The 24790-nt window shown below is 42.2% G+C and overlaps 2 protein-coding genes across 4 annotated transcripts in view; one reads left to right on the top strand and one right to left on the bottom strand.

Moving 5' to 3' along the window:
* Gon4l (gon-4 like) overlaps positions 1-1144 on the bottom strand; it is a 94424-nt gene extending 93280 nt beyond the window's left edge. Inside the window, exon 1 of the mRNA XM_047562554.1 lies at positions 1048-1144. The gene's annotated coding sequence lies outside the window, so the exon portion shown is untranslated. The remainder of the gene's footprint in view (positions 1-1047) is intronic.
* Positions 7-24790, top strand: Syt11 (synaptotagmin 11). Of its 3 annotated transcripts, none has more exons than XM_047562645.1 (4): positions 7-290; positions 7858-8684; positions 19232-19352; positions 21370-24790. In XM_047562645.1, the coding sequence occupies exons 1-4, from the start codon at positions 257-259 to the stop codon at positions 21678-21680; spliced, it is 1293 nt and encodes a 430-aa protein (XP_047418601.1). In that variant the 5' UTR covers positions 7-256; the 3' UTR covers positions 21681-24790. The 3 variants fall into 3 exon arrangements, with proteins under 3 accessions (XP_047418601.1, XP_047418586.1, XP_047418592.1); XM_047562630.1 differs by having other exon boundaries at positions 19232-19355; positions 21361-24790; XM_047562636.1 differs by having other exon boundaries at positions 9-290; positions 19232-19355.

The following is a 24790-nucleotide window of genomic DNA, read 5'->3' as shown; positions in this document are numbered from 1 at the left end:
GAAAAAGGCGGAGCCTATCTCGCATCAGGACCAGTCTGACTGCACCTGCATCCTTAGCTCAGAACATCCCTGGAGCATCTTAAGAGGAGGGCGCAGCTGGCAACCAGGGATCGGATCGTCGCAGGGGACGTCCGCCAGATACCTTCCCCCTCCCCTGACCTACAGCGCTACAGCAGCCACCTCGGTACTTTACTGGGGTTCCCAGAGTTGTCTGACCATTACGAAAACATTTATAGCAACAGCCTCTGATTACGACATGGCTGAGATCACCAATATCCGACCTAGCTTTGGTAAGTAGAGTCGGGAAAACTAAGCTTGAGGTTTGAACCGTTGCAAAGTCAAAGGGCCCGACAGTGTGCTGGGACTGAAGCCCAGACAGAGCTTTCAAAGTGCCAGCCTCGCTAGGATCGGGCCTCTGGTGGTGGGTACCGGGTAGTGGACAGCGTCTGAACTTGAACTGTGGGCTGCAGGGGCTGGCAAGGCCAGAACGACACCGCGGGCGGGCAAGTCCAGAGTGCTAAAACCTTGTATGGTGCACTGTCAGCACTGTTGGAGGTGAGAAACTGCGATCGTGAGGACACGATCCTTCTGGGGGAGGAAAGGTGGAGTAGGCCGAGCCCTCCCCCTTGGGGCACGCAGGGCGGTGCCCCTACCTCCCCCTCCCACTTCTAAGGACTGCGGGGGAGGGAGGTGGCAAGGGGGATGGGGCATCAAGATGGCAGCTTGGAGACTGTGGGCTGTGTGGCTGGCAGCCAGGGGAGGCGGCGGCCTCTGGGGAAAGAGGGATGCGGGGGTGGGGAGCAAAAAGGAAGCCACTCCTTAAACCGGTCAGCTGGATACTGGGTCTGGGAGGAAACGTGAACCCTGCAAGATCCATTCTGCATCGTAATGGTGGGGTCCGACTGATGCTACCAAATGGCGCTTGGCGCTGCTGGACTGGAGGATGACGTGATGTCTATTTCTGGGCCTCCTGGCAGCGCCTAGGCTCTCCTTCCGAGGCCTTTGTTCCCTGTTTCCCTGGGCTAGCTTTTCAAAAAGGGGACTCACCCGCTCTGGTGCTGGCGGGGGTGCGTTCCAGGCCTGAGGGGGAGGGGCGAGAGAGGCCCAGCCCTGGGGAGGCCGCTTTGTGTACCAGAGAAAGCATTACGTCATCTCGGAGCGGCTGGTCCCGGACCCAGTCCTGTGAGCTTCAAGATCAGTTTTACACTCCCTAGGGCAAAAAAGTGGAGTAGAAAATAAAGAAGAATGTGAGAGAAAGACAAGGTTGAGAAACAAGTTTTTTCCTCTGTGGGAATTCCTCCAAAACATGCTGGGAGAGCAAACTTATGCTGTGCTTCCTGGTCAAATAAATAAATTTAATTGCCTTTCTTCTTCCTCTATTCTGCTGCTTAGATTGGGGGAAGCGACTTAGAGTTGCTGCCCATTAAGAATCTTCCTGTCCCTTAGGGTTTCTATCCCTCAGACTTAAGGTTTGAGGCATTGGATTTCAGTATTTAGGATAGGCACATGAACCAGATAGAAAATGGCTTTTCTCACTCCCCAGTAAGAGCTATATGGAAATGAGCAGATCTAATATGCTCTATCCCTCCATATAAGGAAGAAGACATCAGATCAGGGGGAATAGCCAAATAACAGATCTTCACACCCATTAACTGCTTGTTCCCATCTATTCCACATGGCTGAATCTTTTGATGGTATTTCTTTCTTCCTCTTCCCTTTCTACATCTCTATCCTTTCAGTCCTAAGTTTCTGAAATTGCAGTCACTTTTTTTTTTTTTTTTTTTTTCAGTGCTGGGGATCGAACCCAGGGCCTTATGCTTACAAGGCAAGCACTCTACGGACTGAGCTATCTCCCCAGCCCCATGCAGTCACTTTTTGTGATCACATGAGCAAGTCATGATGTCTTCCTGCTCTTTTTCTTCTTATGTCCTGTTTCCAAAATATGCCTTTCTCTAAGCACAGTTTCAGAGTCCTTGGAAAAGTAGATGATGTAGAATATAATAAAGTTACTTCCATTAGAGGGAATATTAATAGAAAAGTGGAAAATATATATCAGTCTTTTACATACTACATTTTATTTCATCTTAAAAAATACCTTCTGGGCTGGGGCTATAGCTCAGTTGGTAGAGTGCTTGCCTTGCAAGCACAAGGCCCTGGGTTCAACCCCCGGCACCGCAAAAAAAAAAAAAAAAAAAAAACCTTCTGTTGTAGGTATAATTACATAACAGATAAGGAAACAGGCTCAGGAAGATAAAATAACTTGGCTAAAGTCAAACAAACTAGTGAGGTTAGTGCTAGGATTTGAATCAATGTGTAATGCCAAAGTTTATTCTCATTTTACTATATTATGGCCTAATAGACAGTGAAGGGCTATGTTTAGGAAAGGAAGTGTAAATAATCTGGTGTGAGCTAGTCATGGTGGCACAAGCCTGTAATCCCAGCAACCTGGGAGGTTGAAGCAGGAGGATCCAAGTTTGAGAATGGTCTCATCAATTTAATGAGGCCCTAAGCCACTTTCCTAAAATTAAAAAAATAAAAGAAAAAGCTTGGAATGTATCTTAGTGATAAAGAACCCTTGGTTTCAATCCCCCATACCACCTCCCCCCAAAAATCAGGCCCGATCAAAGATGAAGTAGCTAGAGTAGTTGAATTTGACCCAGATGTGTCTGGTAATTCTCTTGACCCTTACAGAGGGAGGTCTTCTCCATAGAGATCTGCTGCTTCTGGCTTCTTCATAGCTCATTGAATACTTCATTTCAAACACAGCATTAGGTGGATACACCAAGCCAACAGTAAATTATCCATGACCTTGAAGGACAAAAGAAGCAAGCAGCACAGGTCACTAAAATGTACAACCACTTTAAATCACTCACTTCAGTCATTAGTTCCAACTTCCTTTCCCACCAAACTTTTGACTAAAGCAAGACAGAGGGCTTTGAGTTTCAACATCTGATTTTTCTAGTTCATTGCCTTGGGTGTTGGGGACACAGGCAGCAGTTAACAAATACTGAAATGGAGAAAGTAGGGCAAAGGTGGGAAACAGGATGAGGGAGAGCACCTGGATAATTCATACCCGGGTTCATCTGTTTGTCTTTCTCTATCTAAATTATTAGACTCTTTTTCATCTCTCTTTGCCACCTTCCCTCCATTTTCTCAAAAATGTGGATGCATTTAAGCAGCAGTGAGTTCCCTCAATATCCCGGAATTAATCTATCTATACTAGTGCCAAAAGGATTGCACAGATGTTTCCCAATCTGGGCCTTTAGATTTCCCTTTCAAATCCTTCTCAAAAAATATACATTTCTTGTGCTAGACCTGTAGCTTAGTGGTAGAGTGCTTGTCTAACATGTCATGTGCTAAGGCACTGGGTTCAATCCTTGGCACCACATTAAAATAAAGGATAACCTACAACTAAAAAATTTATCGATATATATATTTATTATATAAATATTTATATGTGTGTGTAATATATATGTGTATACACACACACACACACACACACACATATATATAAATACCTTTCTTTATAGTTGCCTGCTTTTCTCTTTTTACAGAAGCAATTAGTGTTCAGTTTCGCTATATTTTTTAAAAACTTTATTAAAAAAAAAAAGCAATTTGTAGGAAAGCCTCTGATTGGGGAATGAAGAGCCACTTCAGATTGTGGCTGTTCTGATTGACGATCAGAATCTAATCAGTTGTTCAAATATTTACTGACCTCCTATTATATGTATAAGACTCTGAGGGATTCAAAGATAAACCAAGTATTATTCCTGCATGCCCTCAAGGAGCTTGCCACTAAGGTTGCCTCCAGTTTTTGAAAACTCCCTGAGGCAGGAGGGTAACAAGTTTGAGACCAGCCTCAGCAAACTCCCGGAAAACTCCCTAAACACTGCATATTTTTTTATTTCATATTTTGAGATGGAACACTATTATTATTCAGTATGACCCTGGACATGGACTTACTCACCTTGATTTATTTTGTTAATGATGGTTTTAAGAGTTGGGGGTATAGCTCAATGGTGGAGCACTTACTTAGCATGTGCAAAACACCTCAAAGAAAAATGATACAATTTTACTCCTTAGATATATTACTGTTAAATGTAATCCCTTCTTTTCTTACTGGTTCCCAATTTTTATACAGCCATGGAATGTTGAGGTAGAATTTCTGAGACATCTAGTCCAATTCCCATTGAAGAAATTCCTTTTAAAACATGTCCGACCAATCATGATCTGACTTATTTGTTTGAAATTTTTCTATTGGAGAATTGCTGTCATCAGGCAATACAGGTTATTGTGAGGCAGTTCTTCGTTTTTGTTTTGTTTTGGTTTTTAGTACTTAAGTTTGGACCCAGGGATACTTTACCACCGAGTTACATCTCCAGCCCTTTTTTGTTTTGGGACAGGGTCTCCCTAAGTTGCTGAGGCTGGTCTTGAACTTGTTATCCTCCTGCCTCAGGCTCCCAAGTCACTGGGTTACAGACATGCACCACCACACCTGGCTGTGAGGCAGTTTTAATAATAATTTGACGCTTTCACTGAGTCAAAATCTGTTTTCCTATAGCCTGTGCACATTGGTGCTGGTCCTGTACTTGAATGTAACATCAAATCCAACCCTCTTCCATCAAAATGTCTAAAATAATTTTAATTAAAGATGATTATTATTCCTAGATAGCCCAGCTCCAGTTTCTTCCATTTATTATTTGATATAGTTTCTCGGTTTTTACTATAGTGATTATCCGTTATGTATTTTATGGACTTTGGTATCAGGCAGACTAGAATTTAAATCCCATCAGTGCCATTTTTTGGTATGTAGCCTTAGACAGATTTCTCAATTTTCAGATTTCTTAATTAAAGAGTAGAAATATTAATGGTCCTATTCAATGAGTTCTTTGATTCAGACATGTCACTGGCAGGGGCATGATAAATGCACATACATATACACACACACACACATACACACACACACCCAAAAAAAAAAAAACTGCAGTTTTATTATTATCTTTCCTATACTGAATGCTCTATATGTGTTGTGACCAGTGCAGATGAAATGATAACTACCCCTTGTGAGATCTGGACATTGTGCTTATAGTACAAGTTGATTTAACCTAAATTTAGTCCAAGCCTCTGATCATCAAAACTGCTAAGTCATTTTTGTCCAACTTTATCAGGTGAGGTGATATTGCCAATAGGTAGGTTTTTAAGTCTAAGAAAAAATTTATATTTATCCCTGATGTGCAATCATACTGACCTCATCCTCTTTTTCTAATCTGTGGAGGTTAGTTTGAATTAACTAAGTTGTTCACTGAGCACTTACTATGTTTCACATGGTTCTAGGACCTGAGATTATAGGTGAACAAAACAGGCAATGTCACTATTATTAAACTTATCTAGCAAGAGAAGACAGACAAACATAAGTCAGGGTAATAAGCACTATGGAGAAAATTAAGGAGAGTAATAGGGATATCATCTCACTTGAGGCAGACAGGAAATGCTTCTCTGATAAGGTGAGGTTTGAACAGAGTCCTGAAATAAGTGAGGTAATGAGCCATGCAGATGCCTAGTAGAAGGATGTTCCAGGAAAAATATGGAATATGCTGGAATCATGTTTATTTCCTTAGCTCTCCCTGCCTCCCAAGTCTTTTCTTAAGTAAGGTGAGGGCTGGGGTTGTGGCTCAGTGGTAAAGTACTTGCCTAGCATGTGCAAGACACTGGTTTCAATTCTCAGCACTACAAATAAATATATAAATAAATGTCCATTGAAAACTAAAAAAAAATCTTTAAAAAAGTAAGATGAAAGCTACTAGTCCTTTCTAGAGCTTTAAGGCCAAAACCCAATTTGCCTTCAGTGAACTTGAGATAGGGGAAGGAACCCAAACTTAATTATCTAAGTCAGGGTCCAATATTTGTGGAAAGAGACAAGATGAGGGAAAGTGAAGAGAAAAATATCTGTTTCTCATTAGCTATTTGTTCATCAAACACACATATATAATGTGCCTGCTGTGTATTTTAAGTGCTGGGGATACAGCCATGGACAAAGCAGATGGAAAGTCCTGTTCTCTTGAGGCTTACATTCTAGAGAAGATAAAACAATAAATAGTAAAATTATGGGTGGTATGTGTATTTATTTATTCTTGCAGATGTGTGTATTTTTGCTTGCATGCATGCACATATATGTGAGCAATAATGACGAGGCATGTGAAAAAATTAAACAGGACTAGGAAGTGTGGGTGTTGAAGGTGGAGAAGGTTGCACTTTTAAATAGGGTAATCAACACTGGGGGTGCAGCTCAGTGGTAGAGTACTTGCCCAGCATGCAAGAGACCCTGGGTCAGATCCCTAGCACAAAAATTAATTAATTAATTAATTAATTAATGGGGTAGTCAGGGAAGGTCTTGCTGAAAAGGTGACATTAAGATCTGACATTTTATACAAGCAACAACAGGTGTTGTCGAGGATGTGGGGAGAAAGGTACGCTCATACATTGCTGGTGGGGTTGCAAATTAGTGCAGCCTCTCTGGAAAGCAGTGTGGAGACTCCTTAGAAAACTTGGAATGGAACCACCATTTGACCCAGCTATCCCACTCCTCAGCCTATACCCAAAGGACTTAAAATCAGCATACTACAGAGATACATCCACATCAATGTTCATAGCTGCTCAGTTCACAATAGCCAGATTGTGGAACCAACCTAGATGTCCTTCAATTGATGAATGGATAAAGAAACTGTGGTATATATATACAATGGAATATTACTCAGCCATAAAGAATGATAAAATTATGGTATTTGCAGGCAAATGGATGAAATTGGAGAATATCATGCTAAGTGAGATAAGCCAATCTCAAAAAACCAAAGGACGAATGATATCGCTAATAAGTGGATGATGACACATAATGGGGGGTGGGAGGGGTTAGTGTTGGGGTTAGAGTTAGGGTTAGGGAGGGAGGCAAGAATGGAGGAAGGAAGGACTGTATAGAGGGAAAAGAGGGGTGGGAGGGGTGGGGGGGAAGGGAAAAAATAACAGAATGAATCAAACATTACCCTATGTAAATTTATGATTACACAAATGGTATGCCTTTACGCCATGTACAAACAGAGAAACAACATGTATCCCATTTGTTTATAATAAAAAAAATTTTAAAAAATAAATAAATAAAAAGGCTCTCAGCCTCAAAAAAAAAAAAAAAAAGATCTGACATTTTCCACAATCCCTAATTCTTCCTATTTAAAATACTTTAAGTAGCTGGGAGTTGAAATTTTGGAATATATTTTGAAAGTATGCAGACCCAGAGTTTTTTTAATCACCCATCCACTTCTATTGCCCTTGGTACCCCTATCAATACCATCTAAACTTAACTCCATAACCTTCCCACACACCCTGACAGTCAACACTGGATCACTGTTTGCAAACCCTGTACTGGGTGCTATGGAATGTCCTCCTAAAACCAAAGTAGCAGCTCATGGCCTTGTGTAACAGTTGAGGTGAACAGGTCACCAGGGAAAAAGGTGACCTTAGAATACATACAGAGCAGCTTTATGGGAAGCACAAATCAATATGATCAAATTAAGTCTGTAACTACTGAGAGAAGATCAAGAAAAGAACAGAGACAGGTGGGGTACTTCAAAGAAAGCTAAATATTTCATCTAGGTTTGGCAGGAAAGAAAAGGAGTGGATTGAATGGAGACAGTGGGTGAAGACATCTTTAAGAGAAGGGAGAAACTCCAAAGCCCAAGTAAGCACAGTCTCCTTCAAAGGCTAGGTTGCAGATTAGCTTGACTCCAGCACAGGCACTGAGCAGGGGGGCTCTGGACAGGGGTTGTAATCCACCTGCTTTGACGTATCTTTGGTCTCTGCCTTCAGATGTGTCACCAGTTGTGGCTGGCCTCATTGGGGCCTCTGTACTGGTGGTGTGTGTTTCGGTGACTGTCTTTGTCTGGACATGCTGCCACCAGCAGGCAGAGAAGAAGCACAAGACCCCACCATACAAGTTTATTCACATGCTCAAAGGCATCAGCATATACCCGGAGACCCTCAGCAACAAGAAGAAAATCATCAAAGTACGGAGAGACAAAGATGGCCCTGGGAGGGAAGGTGGACGCGGGAACCTACTGGTGGATGCAGCAGAGGCTGGCCTGCTGAGCCGAGACAAGGATCCTAGGGGGCCTAGCTCCGGATCTTGTATAGACCAATTGCCCATCAAAATGGACTATGGGGAAGAACTGAGGAGCCCCATTACAAGCCTGACCCCCGGGGAGAGCAAAACCACCTCTCCATCATCTCCAGAGGAGGATGTCATGTTAGGATCCCTCACCTTCTCAGTGGACTATAACTTCCCGAAAAAAGCCCTGGTGGTGACAATCCAGGAGGCCCATGGACTGCCAGTGATGGATGACCAGACCCAGGGCTCTGACCCCTACATCAAAATGACCATCCTTCCTGACAAGCGGCATCGAGTGAAGACCAGAGTGCTGCGGAAGACCCTGGACCCCGTGTTTGATGAGACCTTCACCTTCTACGGCATTCCATACAGCCAGCTGCAGGACCTGGTGCTACATTTCCTCGTCCTCAGCTTTGATCGCTTCTCTCGGGATGATGTCATTGGGGAGGTGATGGTGCCATTGGCTGGGGTGGATCCCAGCACAGGCAAGGTACAACTGACCAGGGACATCATCAAGAGGAACATCCAGGTGAGGAGGAGGAGTAGGTTGGGGAGGGATGGTGGGTTGGGGGAAACAAGATCTCAAGGGGAAAGGGAAGGGGGATTGGGAAGGATAGCAAAAAGAGCTATAAAGAGTTTAACTCAAGTTCTTGGTTATCAAGGATAAGCAATAGTCAAAATAGAACAGAGGGCCTGGCAGATTAGTTCCTCCAAGAACTGGGAATGTAGCTCACTGGTAAAGCATTTGCCTAGCAAGTGTGGGTTCAATTCCTAGTACTGAAAAATAAAACAAAACAAAATAAAATATTTAATTATTCGAAGAAGCAAGTTCCAATAGCACAATGCACTCCACTTTCTAGCTTAGAAAGTAGAATGAGGTAAGATGCAGTGGCACATGCCTGTAAGTCTAGCAGTTTGGGAGGCTGAGGTAGGAGGATTGCAAATTTGAGACCACCCTCAGCAACTTACTAAAACCCTGTCTCAGAAAATAGATAGGACTGAGGATATAGCTTAGTGATAAAGCACCCCTGGGTACAATTGCTAGTACCAATAAATAAATAAATATTTAAAAATTTTTATTTAATCTATATTTCATACCAGGAGCATATGGAAATGCTTCTTCTGGGGCATAAAATATGAGTTAAGTTTAAACTTAGCCATCAGCTTTTTTTCTGTCTCTGTCTGTCCCCTCTCTCTTTATTGTTGTTTTTTTTTTTTTATGGTGCTGGGAATCCAACCCAGGGCCTTGAGCAACGCTAGGCAAGTACTCTGTCACTGAGCTATACCCCAAGTCCCACTCAGCCTGTAGATTTTGAAATTGAAATTCAGGAGGAAGTAAACTTTAAAAAAGATTTTTCAGGGGCTGGGGAGATAGCTCAGTCGGTAGGGTGCTTGCCTTGTAAGCACAAGGCCCTGGGTTCGATCCCTAGCACAAAAAAAAAAAAAAAGATTTTCATGGTTTTTCTCTGCTAGATTGAAGCCCTGCATTTTGTCCTTACTCATAACATACATATTGTCAGCTCCTGATTGTATCCATGGGAAGTCCCCTTGGCCAGTTTAAAAATCACAGGCTGGTTGCCCTTGCCAACCAGAATGCTTCTGAGCTGTTTCATTCTGTGACTTGTCAGAATGTGATCAGAGAACATAAACTCACTATGGGCCAAAGACAAATGGAAAGCAATCCCTTGTGAAAAAGAAAATGAAATGCCTGCTAAAACATTCAGAACTCTGCTGTCTTGAGCTAGGGGTGTGGTTTAGTGGTAGAGTGCTTGTCTAGCATGGGTGAGGCCCTGGGTTCAGTCCCTAGCACTACAAAAAGAAAAGAAAGAAGAAAAAGAAAACCTCAGTCATCCAATACTGTAGCCATTAGCTATGTGTCTACTTAAGTTTTAACTTAAATACAATTAAAATCTGAGTTTCTCTGTCACACTAGTCATATTTCAATTGCTTAATAGGCACATGTATGCAGTAACTACCATACTGGACAGTCCAACAACAGAACATTGCTACCATCATTGGACAGCACTGATCTAGAAGGAATTTTAGTAGTAGGGATTGAACCCAGGTGTGCTTTACCACAGAGCCACATCCCTAATTCTTTTTATTTGATACAAGGTCTCCCTAAGTTGCTTAGAATCTCACTAAATTGTTGAGGCTGACCTCAAATTTGTGATTGTTCTGCCTCAGCCTCCCAACTAGAATTACAGTTATACACTCATCTCTGGAAAGAATTTTGGATTAATTTGACTGCTGCTCCTCTCTATTTGCATGGAAAATAAAATGTTAACTAGGTTTGATGTCTATTTCTGGTGCCATGCTTTGAATACTGAGTATCTAAATACTTAATATAAAGTCTTTGAATATAATTCTAACTTTACATATAGAAAAAGGATAGATGAGGGGATAAGGAAAGTTGGTGTAAAAAACAAAGAGATTTTGTGTGTGTGTCAATGATTCTGGGGGTTGAACCCATAGTCTCATGTATACCGTTTTATTTGTAAGAATAACATTAATTATAAGATTATAGATTAGCTTTCCTGATTACTTGTTTAAAACTCTGTTTTTTCTAAATCATCCATGGTAGCAAAATCTTCTCAATCAAAATGTCTATGTTCCTTCTTTGGAAAAGCAGACAACTTCTAGTTACCCTTTTGATTGTTTTCTCCCCTAAAATAACTTCTCAAGCAACTCTTCTCCCTCTGATTCCCTCCTTCACTTTGGGCTATTTTACTTGGGCAGAATGCCCACCCCACTCAGCTGCCCCTTTGTGATACCCAAGTCTGCAGCCACCACCAGAATCTCCTTCCATTCTGCAGCGAAGGCTAGACCTTAATGTAGTCCCCTCTCCCCCCTTTTCTCTTTCCACCCAATTCCCATTCCAAGCAGCACTGTCAATGGCTCTTTCTTTTGAAAAGAGCCATTGAGGGCTGGGAGAGAGGCTATTTCCCAGCGCCTGGGCCTAGTGAGGAAAAGACCCTTTGGGGGGGCAGGCAAGCAGAAAGACAAGGGGGAGAAAGGGTTTTAACCATGCCTGACAGTTTCTGCTCTCAGAGGGTAGGCTCCTTCCTCATCATTGAGACAGAGGACCAGGAGCAGGGACCAGAGGAATGCATTCATATGAAAGAAAGACTAAGTGAGGGTAAGTCTGTTTCCCTATAATTAGCAGAGTGGCCTCTTTCAGAGTGATACTCTAGCCAAAGTCTGCCTAAGTAAACGCATGCACCCTCAGTAAACCTTTCTGGGGCCCTGAAGTTGAGGGCCACCTCCACCCTAAATCACAACCATAAAGAAACAAAAGAAACAAAACCTTAAGGTTCAAACACATCCCCCTTTTCCCTCCCCTTAATACACATATGTAACAACTCTTTTTATGTTCCTAGAAAATTGACTGTTCCTTTTTCTTTCTCTCTTTTCAATCTCAATAGCTAGACTGAATGACCTCTAAGGTCCTTTATAAATCTTGAGATTTTAAGAGCCCTCTCATTCCCATGACCATTGTCCCAGGTCATCAACAAGACTTGAAGAAATTCAGAGCAGTCTGATAACTTTCTATTATCTACTTTGTCAGTCATTTCTTTCCCACTGTTCCCTCTTTACCCGCTAACCCTCTCTGTGACACTTCCCTTCTCTTAATAGGGGATTTATTATGGGATAGAATGTTAGAAAACAAAGTTGTCATCTTAAAAAAAACAGTTCCAGGCTGCAGATATAACTCAATGGTAGAGTGCTTGTCTAGTATGCATGAGGCCCTGGGTACAGTATCATGTACTGAAAATAAGTAATAAATAAATAAATAAATAGATAGATAAATAAATTTTTAAAAATTAGTCCCAAGAACCAACTCAAATATATTGGGCATTATAGTTGATATTGTCACCTCCCTACATGAACAATCAAGAATTAATTCTTGGGGGGTGGGAAGGGTTAGTGTTGGGGTTGGAGTTGGGTTTAGGGAGGGGGGCAAGAATGGAGGAAGGAAGGACTGTATAGATGAAGGGGAAGGGTGGGAGGGGAGGGGGGAAGGGAAAAAATGGCAGAATGAATCAAACAACATTACCCTATGTAAATTTATGATTACACAAATGGTATGCCTTTACGCCATGTACAGACAGAGAAACAACATGTATCCCATTTGTTTACAATAAAAAAAAAAAAAGAAAAAAAAAAGAAAAAAAGAATTAATTCTTTTTTAGAGAGAAAAGTAGAGAGGGAAATGTCTCATTATTTTGCCCAAACTGGTTTCAAACTCCTGCTCAAGTTATTCTTCCTTCTCATAGTCTGGGAGTAGCTGGGACTACAGACACATATCACGTGCCCAAGTTCAGGTTAATTTTTGAAGCTTCTTATATCTTTCTGTATATTTATAATAGATAAAAGTGTGCCCCCAAAGTGATCCCATTAGCTTTCATCATCCAGCCTCGAAGGAGACTAAGGCCCAGAGAGGAGAATTATTTGCTCAGAGTCAGGCATTTTTCAGACAGTGAGAAACGATGACCAGTCCTGAGCTTCTTTAAATGGACCACACTGATCAGGCATGGTGGCATCCACAGTAATCCCAGTGACTTGGGACACTGAGGCAGGAGCAAGTTTGAGGCCAGCCTTGGCAATTTAGGAAGACCCTGTCTTAAAATAATAAAAAGGGCTGGGCATGGTGGCACATACCTGTAATCCCAGCAGTTTGGGAGGCAGAGGCAGGAGGATCCCGAATTCAAAGCCAGCCTCAGCAATTTAGCAACACCCTAAGCCACTGAGACCCTGTCTGAAAACAAAGCATAAAAGAGGCTGCAGTTGTGGTTTAGTGGTAGAGCACTCACCTAGCACATTTGAGGCACTGGATTCGATTCTCAGCACCACATAAAAATAAATAACAGTATTGTGTCCATCTACAACTAAAAAATATTCTTTAAGAAAGGGCTGGGGATGTGACTCAGTGATTAAGCACCCCTAGATTCCATCCCCGATACCAAAAAAAAATTTAAATAAATAAAGTCTGAGGGTATAGCTCGGGAACAGAGTGCCCCTGTGTTCAATTCCAAATACAGGAAAAAAAAAAAAAAAAGACCATGCTTGGGGTAGGGGTTGTCTATAAAAATGTGATTCTTACAATTCTCCACCCAGGTATCTTTGGAGGAAGAGAATTAGGTTCCTTGCTATGAGAGGAGACCCTACACAGATCAGAATAAGACTTAATGGTTCAGAGCAGGTCTAGTTGATGTTCTCCAGAAAAGGCAGACTTACTCTTGGCTACAGTAGGAAGGATCGGGGGTAGACATTTGGAAACTGCACCCCTAGGGATCACAAGGATAAATGACTAGGGAATACCAGCATGGGTCAGATGAAACAGTCCTGCCTGTAAGCACTGGTAGGGAAAAATGGGCTTAGGAAACCTGGGAGTCTGGAAGGCTCTGGTTGTGGGGCTACACAGGTTCAGATGTCTTGTCTGGGGCTTCTCCTAGGAGATATATTGCTCAGGATCCCAGCCCTAGCTTATTCCTCATAAAAGGAATTAATAAAGTGGAAAGAAACTTGGCTGTTGCCAAGAGCCCCTGGCAGTTTAGCAAATGCCATTGTCTAGCCTCTCTGTCCAGTGCCCTGGATTTGAGACTGTTTTGTTCCCAGCCCAAATCAGTCCCTTTCCTTGCCAGTCTTCCCAGCAGCAGCCTGGCACGAAGCCATCTTCCATTCCCAATCTTGGACCGCCAAGTGCATGAGCTATGTGGAGGAGTCAGGCTGGTCAGTGGCTTTCCCAGGTTTGGGGCTACAGAGAAGGGTGTGCTGGAAAAGACTCGCCTGCAAGACAGATGAAGGCAGGGAATGGAGCACAGAGCTGCTGTAAAGGAGTGTCAGAAAGGGAATGGGTGGCTGGGGTTGTACCTCAGTGGTAGAGCACTCGCCTAACACGTGTGAAACACTGAGTTAAGATTCTCAGCACTGCATAGTAATAAATAAATTATATAAATGTCCATCAACAACTAAAAATTTTTTTAAAAAATAAAGGGCATAGGGGTGGCAGAGCCCTGAGGAAGAGATGGGTGAACAGGAGAAGGCAGAGTGGGATGGAACAAGTCACTTTCTCAGTCTCTATTCTTCTGACTCCAGCTTCAGAGGATGCAAGGATTCTGCAGTGTTTGAATCTAGGATGTCTCATCGTAACCTGGCATTGAACCAGCACCCAGTTTATGCTCTGATCGAATGCCTCTAATATTTTTCCAAATTCCTGGGCTTCCCTGGTCCCTGGGGGTTGGATCTAAGTATGCCAGGTGGCAGTGGAAGTTTCTTGGGGCATGGCCAGTTGACTACAGTGGGAAGGAGCCTACTACACAGCAAAGAAGCAAGAACACACACTCAGAGGGTGTGTTTCCTGCTTCCCCACCCCACAACCCTGGTACAGTACTATTCTTCTGCTGGTCTAGGAGCCTCTTCTGTCCGTTTTCTGAGTCCTCTGATGCTCTTCAGAGTCTGGAGTCGGCTTGCAGGTGGAAAAGACATCAAGACAGAGTGGTAGCATCTATAGGCAAGGCTCTTTTCTGGAAGATCTGCATTTGTTTTTCAGTGGCCTTTCTAACCTCCTTCTCCACTGATTCAGGGTTCCTTGATCTTCCTTCACTTTGTCAAAACAAAAAATAAACATCTACAAATCACACATAGCTCCCAGGTATCAAACTTGGTTAATAATAGATATAATAGTAATGATCACAACTTATTGAAGGCTTACTATGTGCTAGGGAGCATGTAAATTCACCCATTTTACTTTATTTCTATAAGAAACTGAGGCTTAGAGAAGTTAAGCGGCTTGCCCAAGGTTGTTTAGCTGGTGGAATTTGGATTTAGACTCAGTCTGACTACTTCAAAGTCCTCACTAATAGCCACTTAGATTCACCCTGAAAAAGGAATAAAACTCTAAGTATAAAATTTTAGCCAGAGCTAGGTGTGGTGGCTTATGCCTGTAATCCCAGCAGCTCAGGAAGCTAAGACAGGAGGATCGAGAGTTCAAAGCCAGCAGCAAAAATGAAGCACTAGGTCATTCAGTGAGACCCTGTCTTTAAATAAAATACAAACTAGGGCTAGGGATGTGGCTCAGTGTTCAAGTGTCCCTGAGTTCAATCCCCGGTACCCACCCCCTAAATTTTTTTTTTTTAATCCAGGCATAATGACACACTCCTGTAATCCCAGCAATTTAAGAGTTTGAGGCAGGAGGATGGCAAGTTCAAGTTAGCCTCAGCAACTTGGTGAGACACTGTCTCAAAGTAAAAAATACAAAGGACTGGAGATGTAGTTCAGTGGTAAAGTGCCCCTGGGTTCAGCATCCAGTACCATTAAAAAATAGCAATAGGGGCTGGGGAGATAGCTCAGTTGGTAGAGTGCTTGCCTTGCAAGCACAAAGCCCTGGGTTCAATCCCCAGCACCCAAAAAAAAAAAAAAAAATAGCAATAATAATAATAATAATAATATATGGTGCTGGGGCTGTAGCTCAGTGGCAGAGCACTTGCCTAGCACTTATGAGACACTGCGTTCAATCCTTAGCACCACATAAAAATAAACAAATAAAGGCATACTGTCCATCTACAACTATGAAAAATTAAAAAAATAATAATAAAATAGAGGCTTAGAGGGATTGGTAATGCACCCTTTGTCACCTAGAGGGAAATTAGTAAGCTATAAGTGAAGTCAGGCAGTCCAACTCTAGAGAAAGCCCAATGCTTAACTGCAGTACTAGTCTGCCTCCCCAGTTACAAAAGAAATGAATGATGAACTAGAGGGGTAGGATGAAGAGACACTTCCTGTATTCCTCAAATTAACTCCAACAAATGTTGGCCTAGTGGCAAAAGAGGGAGAGAAGATGGGGTAGAATGCTTCCATCCTCTTTCTAATGCAAACAGGGGAAAGGAGGAAAGGAGAGGGGAGAGGCATATGTGGCAAAGGCTAGGGGCTGGAAGGGTGAAACAATTCATTAAATCAAATGTATAAAATACTTATAAAAAGGCAAGAACATGGCACTATTTATACCCCTACATTTGGGTTGGGAAAAGGGATCTGAGGGAAAATTACTGAACTGTTTTTGTTTTGTATTGTTTTGGTACTAGTGATTGAACCCAGGGGTGCTTAACCATTGCTATGTCCCCAGCCCTTTTTATTTTTTGTTTTGAGACAGGGTCTCACTAAGTTGCTGAGGCTAACTTGAACTTGTCATCCTCCTGTCTCAGCCTCCCGAGGCCTGGGATTACAGGTGTGCACCACCAGGCCCACCTGAACTATTTTTTAGAGTTTCCCAGCAGTGAGAAATAAGTTCAGTGGAAGAAGATCACATATCATTTTGGAGAATTAATTAGTCCCCAGGTCCCTGATATAATGGAGGGTCTAGTATTGTGGTCCAGCCTATTCCAGGCAAACTGGACACAGCATCTGGATGCTTACCACTAAGTGAAATTTTAGAAGTAATCTTGATCAGTCTGCTCTTCTCCCACAGAAAGTTGCTGTGTGTGTGTGTGTGTGTGTGTGTGTGTGTGTTACTAGATACTGAGCCCAGGAGCACTCTACCTCTGAGCTACATCCCCAGTCCTTTTTATTTTTTATTTTAAGACAGAGTTCAACTAAGTTGCCCAGATTGGCCTTTAACTTGCAATCCTCCTGCCTCAACCTCCAGAGTTGCTGTGATTATAGGTGTGTGGCACTGCACATAGTTAATCTGTTTTTACTCAATGTAAGCATTCTGGAAGTAGGTGACAGATCTTTGGGGCTTGGAAGAATACAAAGAATGCAGTTTGATAACAGGGAGATAATATTGTCCCAAATTTAACTTATGCCCTAAATTCCTCATTTTTATTTATTTTTTCTTGTCCCAGCCTCATTTCTATTTCCTTAGCCTGTTACAGGTGCCTCTTTGATCTTCCCCTACTTTAGTTCATTCTCCAATTTTCTCTAAAATCATAGTCATTTTAATAAAATAACAACTTAGCTGCTTCTATACTTACAGATCTCCTCTTGCCTGTGAGCTGCAGTCTCTGCTGTTTTGTCAATGTCCCTACGGCTTCTCGCCCTAGTGTAGCTTCACCCACCCTCCCAAGTTCCTGACAAGCTCCCCAACGTCAGGCACCCTCACCTCTCACCATTCTCTGAACACAGCGTACCCTTTCAGGTCCCTGCCTCTGGGCTGACCTGATCTCTCTGCTCATCTGCCTCATACTCCCCCCCCCCCAGTACTGGGAGTTAAATCCAGGGGCACTTCACTACAAAACTATATCCCTCAGCACTTTTGAAAACTTTTTAAGTCAGTGTCTCACTAAATTGCTGATGCTGGCCTCAAACTTGTGATCCTCCAACCTTGGCCTCTCCAGTCGCCAGGATCACAGGTTTGTGCTACTGAACTAAGCTGCCTCATACTCTTTTACCCTCCATCATCTCAGCCCAGACATCAGCTGAAAAAGTCAACCCTGTTTCTCCCAGCAATGTCAGCCTATTCTTCTTGTCCAGAGCACTTAGACAGACTTCCTATTTTTCTGACATGTACATGTTTACTTGCATCTCTGTCTTCTACTGCATGCATAACTCCTGGGGAGCAAGAACTGAGTCCTATCAGCTCTGAATTCCTAGCATGTAGCATGGAGTTAAGTATCCAAATGTGGTTCAAAATGTTAAGGGTGAGTAGAATATGACAGTGCACACCTATAATCTAGCCACTCTGGAGGCTGATGCAGGAGGATCGCAACATCAAGACCAGTCTCAGGAATTTAGCAAGGCTTTCTAAGGAAGTTAGTGAGATTCTGTCTCAAAATAAATAAAAAGAACTGGGGATGTAGATCAGTGGTAAATCACCCCTGGGTTTAATCCCTAGTATAGATTGATAGATAAATAGCTATAGATAGATAGATAGGAAGGGCTGGGAATATAACTGAGAAAGCACTTGTCTAGCCTGCAGGAGCTCCTGGGTTCAATCCCCAGTACTGTAAAAATAAAAGGTAAATAAATAAATAAAATATTCTTCAAGACAGAGGGTTTTCCCCTTCTTAAGTTCAGAATATAACCTAGAATAAAATGTAAAGATACGAGAACAAAGATGAAGGGGCTAGGTAAGAAGGCAACTTGGAAAGTGTACTGAAGTGCACACACTGAGGCAGGTAGAACAGGTGTGGAGGGGCTTGGGAGATAGCTCAGTTGGTACAGTGCTTGCCTTGCATGCACAAAGCCCTGGGTTCAATCCCCAGCACCACAAAAAAACAAACAAAAAAAAACAGGTGTGGATATTCACCTTGCGAAATGGAGGAATAAGTTTCAGAAAGTACAAGGCCTTGCCTAAGGCCTTATGGTAAGTGACAAGGTTAAAACTCAATCCCAAGTCTCCTGCCTTCCTACAGAGGTCTTTTTGTTCTTTCTTTTTTTCTCTCTTGCTTTCTGTGCTGAGGATTGAACCTAGACCTTATGCATGCTAGGCAAATATTCTACCACTGAGCCACATCCCCAGCCCTTTTTCATTTTTTATCTTGAGACAGGGTCTCACTCAGGTGCTGCAATCCCCCTACCTCAGCCTCCTGAGTTGCTGGGATTACAGGCATGTGCCACAGCACCTGGCAAAACTTTTGTTTATCCATAGAATCAAATGAGAAAATACTATGTGCTGGACACTGTTGTAATTTCCAAATTTGAACCCATTTGTTCCTAATAATCCTATGAGATAGGTACTCGTTTCCCTTTCAAATGAAGTACAGAGGAAACTGAAGTACAGAGATGTTGAGTAATTTGTCGAAGGTCATTGATAAGAAATAGCACTTGCCTCAACTTCCCTAATGTGAAAAAAAATTAAAAAGTCTAAATTTGAATCCAGGCCACTCTGGCCTCAGAGTCCATGCTCTTAACTACTAGGCTATGCTTCTCTTCCATGCCAATGATTTTACTTAATATTAGAAGTGATTCTGCTTCCTTTCCCCTCTGTGTTACATAGGATCATAACATCCTTACAGAGAATGAACATCTTTTCCGTAGACTATTCATCCCTGCCTCTCTTCCCACTTCTCTGCACAACTTCTGTGCCATGCCCTACTCCCTCCTTCTGGATTCTCACTTACTCTTTCTCCCTTACAGAAGTGCATTAGCAGAGGGGAGCTCCAGGTATCTCTGTCATATCAGCCTGTGGCACAGAGAATGACAGTGGTGGTCCTCAAAGCCAGACACTTGCCGAAGATGGATATCACCGGTCTCTCAGGTAGCAGCTATTTACTTCAACCTACTTGTGACCAACTGAACCACCCCACAGTCCTTGCCTGTGGCCCAGATATACCCCACATTTCAGAAACCCTTGCTTTTGTCTTTATGTGCAATAGATTTCCCTAGGTGGGGAGGTGCTTTGGGTGAGCAAAGGAGGTATTTACATTTTCCCTAGGCATTCTACACGGTATACATGCCAGGTGCTGAGTATTTTGCTCCAGAAGTCATGACTTCTCCAAAGCACTGCAGGTATTTGTTAATCCCCATGCCCTTGAAAATGCTTCCTGATACTGGAAGAAAATACCCCTTAACTTTCTGATGATTGCATAAACACAATTTGTATATTTTTTTTTTACAATATCTAATGATTATTAGAGTAGATTTTAGGCTCTGGTATTCAGAATTCATGAAAATATCTGTGGTAAAAACTACTGATAAAAATCATGTAATTCAGCCAGGTGCAGTGGCACACACCTGTAATCCCAGCAGCTCTGGAAGCTGAGGCAGAATTGTAAGTTTGAAGCCAGCCTCAGCAATTTAGCGAGGCCCTAAGCAACTCAGCAAGACCCTGTCTCTACATAAAATATAAAAAAGGACTGGGGATGTGACTCAGTAGTTGAGCACCCCTAAATTCAATTCCTGGTACCAAAAAAAAAAAAAAAGTAATTCAAGGATAAACTTGTTGTTAACCTTATATAATATTGTAACTTCCTTATATCCATCCTTGGATTTGGGTCAATATCTTAATGACCTTTCCATTGGAAATAACTGGGAGTGGAGGAAAGTGGTGAACAGTATCCGAAGAACATTTTTTTTTTTTTTTTTGTGGTGCTGGGGATTGAACCCAGGGCCTTGTGCATGTGAGGCAAGCACTCTACCAACTGAGCTATATTCCCAGCCCTCAAAACAACAATTTTATAATTAAGGCATTTGTTGGTATTATTTTATAAACTAAAGCAATACCTTTGCAGCATAATTAAAAACAAAATATTTAACTTTGACTCCCCAGCACCTCTGGGGAAACAAAAAAAAGTTGGGGACTAGGGTTGTGGCTCAGTGGTAGAACACTTGCCTAGCATGTGTAAGGCCCTGAGTTCGATCCTCAGCACCACATAAAAACAAAGGTATTGGGTCCACCTACAAAAAAGGACTGGGGTTGTAGCTCAGTGGTAGTACCTTGCCTTGTCTGCATGAGGCACTAGTGGTTATATTATTTTATATTATTTATTGTAATGTTTATTTCTATTTATATAATATTAACATTAATATCATTTTATTTATTATAATATTTATTTATATTTATAAATTGGTATTATAAATATTATTTATCTTTATTTACTTATTTTTATGTGGTGCTGAGGATCAAACCCAGTGCCTCACATGGGCAAGGCAAGCAAGCATACTACCACTGAACTACAACCCCAGTTCCTAAAAATATTTTTTGGAAAAAAAAAAAAGTGCTGCCTTCTGGCTGTGATGGCATATGCCTGTAATCCCAGTGACTTTGGAGGATGAGGTAAGAGAATTGTAAGTTGAAAGCCAGCCTCCACAATTTAGCAAAATTAAAAAATAAAAATAAGGGGGTTGAGGCAGGAAGATTGCAAATGAATGCCAAACTCCATAAGTTGGTGAGGCCCACAGCAACTTAAGAAGATCCTTCTCAAAACAAATAAAAAGAATGGGGATGTAGCTCAGTGAAAGAGCTCCTCTGGGTAAAATCTCTAGTGTGACCAGAAAGAGAAAAGAAAATACTTGTAATACCATGAGGTTGCCTCAGTTCTGATGGAGGAAGTTATTCTGTTTTACTTCTCCTTGGTTTTCTTGGCTGTTTGTTCAAGCAGACAGATTCACGTATAGTGTGTGTACATTTATGGTGCAATCCTGAAGACTTCACTGGGGTAGTCATCAAAGCTATGAATAGCTGAGTCCCCTTCTCAACATGAAACCACCATTATATAAGAGAGGACTGTGTCATAGGCCTGTCTCTCTTTTTCTTTTCTCTTTGGGGGCCCTAGATCCTTATGTCAAGGTGAACGTCTACTACGGCAGAAAGCGCATTGCCAAGAAGAAAACCCACGTAAAGAAGTGCACTTTGAACCCAGTCTTCAATGAGTCTTTCATCTATGACATCCCAACTGACCTCCTGCCTGATATCAGCATTGAGTTCCTTGTCATCGACTTCGATCGCACCACCAAGAACGAGGTGGTGGGGAGGCTGATCCTGGGGGCACACAGTGTCACAAGCAGTGGTGCTGAGCACTGGAGAGAGGTCTGCGAGAGTCCCCGCAAGCCTGTAGCCAAGTGGCACAGTCTGAGCGAGTACTAATCCTGTTCTTCTCACCTCTAACCCTGGGGCCAGGCTGGGGAGGGACGTGGCAGGGAGAGATGTCAGAGAAGCGGACTCAGAACCTCATTTTAGTTGTAGAAGAAAATTTCTTACAAAACAAACCCCACAAAGAACATCCCACATGACCACAGCCGCAGATCTGTTCTTAGCAAAGACAATTTTTTTTTTCTCCTTTGCAAGGCACTAGAAATTCTTTTGTTTTTTAAATGGGGGGGCAAAGAGAGGGAAAGACCCTTACAAGTCTATATATAACACTGTAACCTTATACTTGCATGTCTAATACAAACTGAAGAAATTAGCCTAATTGCCAATATCAAGTTGCAGATTTTAATCCATGAAAATTGTGTTTTGTGCCGAATCATATTTGCTGATTACCTGAAATTGGCCTCTTTTTATTATTGGGCTTCTCTGGAGAGTTAACCCCCCTCCCCACCTTGGCAGAAAAAAAATTTTTGCTCTTGTAAAGCCTCATGTTTTCATCATCTCCATCTTTTCTCCCTATTACCTCTTATGTCTCTGCTCTTTGGCTGAGATCAAGGTCCAGAGGTCTATAGTAATCCAAAAAACAAAGGTGAGTAGATAAGGCAGGGTTTGCAGGAGAAAGAGTAATTGAAAAGTGGGGGTATTTTTTCTGTTAATCTTCCTGCTATGAAGGGGTAGTTGGTAGTCTATGACTAACTGGTAGCCCCAGGAAAGCACATAAAACTCGTCAGATTTATCAGGAAGAATTTGGATTTACAAAACTAGACAATTTCTTTAACAGGAGATTTGGAGGCTTCAAATTCAGCTATAGGAGAGTACATCCAGCAGATTCCAAATGTTATTTGCAGGTATGAGGACAAGGAATGGAGAAATGAGATGATTGCCATCCCCTTTGGCAGTTATATCTGGTACTGACAGCCATTCCTTGGTTGATGGGTTGGAAGTCCTCAGAGTTTTGAAGGATTACATTGGCCTTTGTTTTTCCAGAAAGGCTGACCATGGAGAAGAGTTAGAATCTTCTGAGGTGACTCAAGATATTGCAATGAAGTAAGTTTTGCTTCACAAAAGGCCCTCAGAAATGATTCTTTCTCCTTGAAATTTTCAATAATAGCTCAAAAAATAACAGTGTGGCTGAGTAATAATAATAGTAACCGTGGGCAGGCACGGTGGTGCCTATCAACTCGGGAGGCAGAGGCAGGAGGATTGCAAGTTAGAGAACAGCCCAGGCAATTTAGCAAATTCCTGTCTCAAAAAATAAAAAGGGGTAGGGATGTAGCTTAGTGGTAGAGTCCCTGGGTTCCATTCCCAGTACGAAAATAAATAAATAAATAAATGAATGAATAAATAAATAAATAAAAGTAACTTGAATGTTTAAGAACATCCTTTCCCTCAAAACAAAGAGGGAACTTCTGAGTCTCATGACATGGCAAAGGGATGAGGGAACCACTGGGCAGTACAGGTTGAGAGATTCAGTGTTGTGCTGAAATTCGAATTCAGGACTCCTTACTCCTAGTGCAGCCATGTTTCCACTGTTGAGATTTTTCATATGGCAGAGGCTTCATTACCCATAGGTGAACTTAACAGGCAGTACATATTTTTTCCACAGTCTGAAGAGGAACGCAATCAAATAAACAACACTTGACCCAGGGCCTGAAAGAGTAACCAAAATTGGATTGTCCACTTCAATCCACAAGATCATTCCTTTCTAACTTGCTTCTAAGGAGGGAATAAAAAAGTTGAGTCTCCATGGACAGGGTGGTATGGTAACATTGCCTTTGTTATTCCCTTAGCTCTAGTGGATTTAAATCCAATCTGTACCCCACACACACCCAATTCTTTTGTTTGGTTTTCTTTTAGCCCATATTCTTGACAATGCAAAGCAGTTCTGTGCAGGCACAAAGCCCACTCTCTGTTCTTGTCCCTGTCATTCCCCCTCCAGTTCCCATAATTCAACTCACTATCTCATCTATCATCATTTGGGGGTCACATACCACTAGTCTTTGTCCTTTAACCCATGGAATGTAAATACTGTATCATACGTAGAAGAAAATAATTTTTGTTTTCTAAAAATGCATTTCAAGATAGTTTAATGTAAATTTGGCAGGAGCACTCTGAAGCCCCATTAGGAAAAATTTTAAATGGTTCCTCTTCATCGCCTTAATGTCTAAAGATCAGAAATCGCTGAGCAACCGGCTTTGGTTTCCTTCCCAGAAACAATGCAAAGCAACAGGTGGAGGTAGTCTGGTCTTTGCCCTGCTGTGTGTGCCTCTGTAGCTCCTCCTGACTTAAGTCTGGGAAAACAGCCTCACCCCACTCCTCTCTTCCCCATCTCCTTGCAGCTTTATTCCTTTCATTCTTTGGGTCTACGGAGCAGTGGATGGTGAGGTGACAGGGGAGGAACCAGTAGTCCTGTAGGCTATGAACTGCCTCAGTGTCTTTGCCAGAAAAAGGTGAAGAGGTGGACAGTATAGGATTCCTCCCTCCTACCTCAGGCCTGATCCATCATGCCCTGGATTTTGCTGTCCCAAAGTTTCTTAGCTAACTTTGGTTTTCAAATTTGTTCTTTCCAGAGCTAACTGGGAAGGGTGGAGGCAGAATGCCTCTTCCGGAGAGTCAGTTGAAAGACAAGAGAGTCACATCCTACCTTTTGCACAAAGCACTCGTGGTCAGGAATAGGTTAGGGAATGGTCACTTCTGATTTTCCAAGAGCCAGTCCTACTGTGTATATCTTGATTCCTTTGAGAAGACAAGAGTTTTTTGTAATAACAGAAGTCCCTTCATGAGTTATTCCTTCTTTCAGTTCTCAGTGAAGCACGGCCAAGATGTACATGTTTATGGATAGTGCTCTAGGTATAAAAACAGAACTGGTTTGTGGGACAGAGGTGGCTTGCTCAGGAGAGGGAAAATGCAAGTCCCTTTTGGAAGGCTTTTACCATGGCCACGACAGTGACATTGCCCTCACCATGATCCCTCTCCAAAGTGGTCGTCTTTCTTTACCTTGTGTCTTCTCTTGTAAAAATGAAACAAAAATAAAATAAATGTGTCAAATTAAAAAAAAAAAAAACAAATGAAAAAGCTAACATGAATTGTGTGAAACTGCATAATGC

Source organism: Sciurus carolinensis, chromosome 1, assembly GCF_902686445.1.
Source record: "Sciurus carolinensis chromosome 1, mSciCar1.2, whole genome shotgun sequence".
Taxonomy (NCBI): Eukaryota; Metazoa; Chordata; class Mammalia; order Rodentia; family Sciuridae; genus Sciurus; species Sciurus carolinensis.
The sequence above is the reverse complement of the archived record's forward strand: the minus strand, read 5'-3'. Positions and strand labels throughout refer to the sequence as shown.